General features: G+C 52.2%; 1 protein-coding gene across 1 annotated transcript; it reads right to left on the bottom strand.

Moving 5' to 3' along the window:
* Positions 1–758: 758 nt before the first annotated feature.
* On the bottom strand, positions 759–3664 carry LOC126069897 (testis-specific Y-encoded protein 3-like). Its single transcript, XM_049873541.1, has 7 exons — positions 3530–3664; positions 3036–3374; positions 2655–2921; positions 1497–1574; positions 1249–1360; positions 1006–1151; positions 759–905 (listed from the first exon to the last, which is right to left on the bottom strand). The coding sequence occupies exons 1-7, from the start codon at positions 3662–3664 to the stop codon at positions 759–761; spliced, it is 1224 nt and encodes a 407-aa protein (XP_049729498.1).
* Positions 3665–4369: the final 705 nt, after the last annotated feature.

The raw sequence follows: 4369 nt of genomic DNA, 5'->3' as shown, positions 1-4369 counted from the left end.
ATTTCAAAAGTCCAATGTCAGGATTTGTTTTAATCCTTGAAGTCACCATCTACCTAGCACATGGACTCACACTTAGACACAGACAGACACTTGGAATTGTCTATTTTTCAATATTCTTCAAGGTTTATCAGCATCTCAGTCCCTTTTTATCTTCTACCATCCAATTGCTTCTTCATTTCTCTCCTGTTCACAGGATCCGTGCTGATTATTCCTTTCCAAATCTAAAGTGGCTTCTTGGATTTTTCTTTTTTTTCCTCCTTTAGGTGAAGTTTGATGTTGCATCATGTTCATGCCTCGTGCTGGGAGTGGCCTTGATGACACATACACACACACACAGACACATAACATATATTCACTGAAATGTATTATATACCGTGTTAACTCCTCATGGACTGTCCCTTCCATATTTGTGATCTATTACATTTCCTCCCACATAAATTCAAAATTATTCTCCACAATCTTGCACAGCTGCCTCATGGAAATGTAAATTCTAAGGATGACTCACTCATAAAGATTTATGGATATTGGTGGGAGGATGCTAGGTGGACCTGAGCATGAGCCAGACTTTCACCGGTGGCAGGAGGGCTGAGGGTGCTTTCATAACCATGAAATGATAGTCCAGGGAACACATATTAATAATACATCCTTACTTCTCTCTGAGTGTTCATGGGCAGTTATACTTCTCACTGAGATTAAGTTTCCCTAGCTATAGCCTATTTCGCACTACATTTCTCCAATGTTCCTGTCTCAGACTGTCTCTAGAAGATGCGCCTAGGTCCCCAGACAACACTCATGTCAATGGCCCGTACCATGATCCTCACCTGATCTCTCCCCATTCCTATCATGGTTCTGTCCTCCCTCAGGTAGTACTTCAGGGGATTAATCCATAGGTCCTCACTGATGATCTGGTAGTGCAAATAGAAAGATCATGCAGGGTCAGCACTCATTTCCAAAGTAACTGGGAACACGTGGAGGCCATGTCTCACCTTATCTACACAGGCATACCTCAGTAATCCTGTTATACCCTGAGAAGTCGGGAACAGAGAACCAGTTGAAGAAGTTAACGCTGGTGTCATGATGCCTGCGGCTGTGAGCCTCACATTCATAATTCTGGAACCACTGGATTGGAGTGGAATAAAATGCCGTATATCCTGGAGAAATACAGGAACAGAGGGAAAGGCCTAGATCATGTTGGCCCTCAAAACACCTCTGACACTCTCTCCATTCATCAAGGGAGCCACTTCTTACCAGTGACGGTAATGTCATATCCCTTAATGATCACTTCATTCCAAAAATAGGGGTTCCTCCGAAAAAAAAATGTGATTTTGCAGCCATTATTGGGATGGATGAAATTCTCCACCTGGGAGAAATGAGCAGACGAGAAAGGTGAGATGTCTTTTTTAGGAGAGTTCCCCTTCTGGGGAGACTAGCCCATGCCTGTTTCTATGGATGAATCCTTTCTAGTTCTCCTTCCCCAACTGAGCTCTGGGTCTAACCTCCAAAGTGATCAGGTAGCTGAGCATATCTTCATCTTTCTCACTGATCAAGGCTGACATCTGGGGGTGGTTCGCAATCTGTATGGGGTCAAGGAGCTTTCCGAGGCCAGGCACAGAAGAGGTCACAACAGATGAGCACACCTGGCCAGCAACCAGTGGCTGGGGCAGGCAGTCTCCCAGACCTCCTGTCATTGCCACACCCACCCACACTCCCCTTCAACTGTGGTCCAGCAACATATGCATCTTGGGGCCTAGTGTTGCCCTGCCCTTTCTGCTCATGTGAAGCTATCTGTAGGTTCACACATAGTCTGTCTCCTGAGACTCCTGATACCTGCCTATGTGCTGTGATCTAGCCTGACACTGCTACTGTTTGCATGTGGGGTGTCCTGGCTCTCCTGTGGCTGTCTCTGGTCCTCAGTCAGGATGCTGGGGGCAAACCCTTGATATCATGTGTCCTAGATGAGCCCCAGGCACTATCCATGGGTGCCTGGCTCTGTTTGAAGCTCTGACAGATTCCTATGAGGCAATGAGAGGGCACATATGTGGGGGCTGTGGAGAGGGGGCTGTGGATGCAGAAGCTGGAGCTGGCTGGTGTGTTCTGGGGTGGGGTGCTGAGGCCATGTAAAAAACAACAGCTGCTCAGCAAAGAAAACCTGAGTAACAAGAAATTTGCCTTTTGGAGATGTGAAACTGGTAGTGGCTGACTACAAACCTTGGTGGTGGGGTGCTTAAGTGATAGGGCTGCTTCCCAAAGGGTTGGCAGTTCCAATCCACCAGGCGCTCCTTGGAAGCTTTATGGGGCAGTTCTACTCTGTCCTCTAGGGCTGCTACGTGTAGGAATCGACTCCCCGACACTGGGTTTGTTTTTTTTTTTTGGTGACTGGTTGGCATGGACATTCCGGTCATCAAAGGTATTCTTATGCTCCCTGTGGCCTCTGGTCCTAGGCCCTGGGAAGGTTTGCCCTTCTCAGGACAGGGCCAGAAGATTTACCTGCAGTCCCCGCCTCAGGGTTCTCTTAGTGTAGATGCTGCCCTGGCTCTATTCCCCCACCTGTGTACCCTCTGGACACCACGCACCCTCCCCGCCCACCTTTCTGCTCTTTTAACCCTCTTCCCTCATCCACCTCCCACCCGTCGGAGCTCCCACTGAAAGGATACTGCTTTGACCCAGAATCCTGGGATGCCCTGGATGATGGCGCTTCTGCGGTTCAGGTGTGGCTTACAACTCTGCACCAGCTTACTCCTCAGGCGAAAGTAGTCCCTGTTGGCCTTGGCGTTCATAGGCCCTATCTCCATTTGAAGGGCCTCCAGGGCCTCCAAGGCCTCCAGGAAGCGCTGGGTGCTGAAGGGTCCAGGCGAAGACTGGGCCTGCTCGGCCTGGGGCTGTTCGCGCTGCTCCTGCTCCTCCGCCTGTTCCTGTTCTTCCTCGTCCCCCGTCCCCCACGGTCACGACCTCCACCTCCTCAGTTATGTCCTCCACCACCACCACCTTCTCCTCGTGCACCTCCGTTCTTTCCCCCAGGCCCCGCTCTCCTCTACCAGCACCCCACAGAAAATGGCAGCCTCCTCAGACATCTCGTCCTGAGCCTGCGCACCCGCTGCGGCCTGCTCCATCTTGGCGCTACAGCTCTCCGGGGGCTGCTCCCCGGGACACCCCGGGTACCGTCTTTTTAAAGGGCCACTTCGCAGGCCGCTGTCCTCCCAGCCTCCCCGGGCAGCCCTGCCTTCCCCAGGCCGCGCCACGCTCGTCATGTGGGCTGGACGAGGGCTGTGGGGGTGAAGACCTCCCGGGGACGGTAGACGCACCTGGCCCTGGTCGTTCCCTCTTCTCAAAATTCTCTGCTCGTGGAGAGCGACGTTGGGTGTCAGCAGGTCTTTCTGGAGAGAATCCCCGCACTTGGCAGTAACAGGCTTTGTCGCGCCACTGGTGACGTCACCAAACGCAACCAATCAGTGACGGCCAGGGGCGGAGACTGCCCCTACTCCTACCCCGCCCCTTGCCTCGCTCAGACTCAGGGCAGCCTCTGCACTACCAGGGCCAGCCTGCAGAGGGCGCCCTGCACAGGACAGAGGGAATCATCTTGGCCTTCCAGATGGAACGTGGCTGGACCCTGGTCATTAGCGCTGCAGGAGGTCCAGGCTGCACCTACAGGCACGTGGTGGCTCATCTCTACTGTGCCTCCCTCCAGAGGTACTCATTTGTCTCTCCGTCCTCAGTTGGATACCCTGGTGGCGTACTCTCCGTCCTCAGTTGGATACCCTGGTGGCGTAGTGTCTAAGTGTTGCTGCTTCTAACCAAAGGGGCGGCAGTTCAGACCCACCAGGCGTTCGTTGGAAACTCTATGGGGCATTTCTACTCTGTCCTCTAAGGTCGCTATGAGTGAAAATCAACTGGAGGGCAACAAGTTTTGTGCGCGGCTCCTCAGTTGGGGAAAACTCATGACGTGGTGCCCCATGGGGGGGCCCGCACCATGCGTTTCCTCACTCCACCCAGCCAGAAACCCTGTTGTCACATCTGATCTCCAGGAGAACTGCTCGCAGGCAGTCTCGCATTAACGGGTGGGGCTGGAAGCATCCTCTTTCCGAGCTCTCCCCATCACATTCCCTGTGGAGCCTCAAGACCACCTACCACGACCGTGAAGCCCCTCCCCCATCAGCCTGCTTGTTAAACAGAAATGGTGGCAATGAGGGTGGCTGAGAACCCAAACAAACCCCTTGAATTCCAGTCAATTCAATCCTTAAAGAAGCTCAGTCATATTTCTTTCTTAGTCTGAAGCAACAAGCCCAGTATTTTGAAGTCTGGATCAACACACCCTGCTAATTATCCTCAGGAAAACTAGCCTGAGGGACCGCTTTATTACCTTTCAGTCAGA

The sequence above is a fragment of the Elephas maximus genome (assembly GCF_024166365.1).
Source record: "Elephas maximus indicus isolate mEleMax1 chromosome Y unlocalized genomic scaffold, mEleMax1 primary haplotype SUPER_Y_unloc_1, whole genome shotgun sequence".
Classification (NCBI taxonomy): domain Eukaryota; kingdom Metazoa; phylum Chordata; class Mammalia; order Proboscidea; family Elephantidae; genus Elephas; species Elephas maximus.
The sequence above is the reverse complement of the archived record's forward strand: the minus strand, read 5'-3'. Positions and strand labels throughout refer to the sequence as shown.

Coding starts and splice junctions, on each gene's coding strand:
- LOC126069897 (XM_049873541.1), bottom strand. CDS start 3,664: ATGAGCCACCACGTGCCTGTAGGTGCAGCCTGGACCTCCTGCAGCGCT. Junction 2,922..3,035: donor CCATTTTCTGTGGGGTGCTG/GTAGAGGAGAGC, acceptor ACGGGGGACGAG/GAAGAACAGGAACAGGCGGA. Junction 1,152..1,248: donor ATATGACATTACCGTCACTG/GTAAGAAGTGGC, acceptor GTATTTCTCCAG/GATATACGGCATTTTATTCC.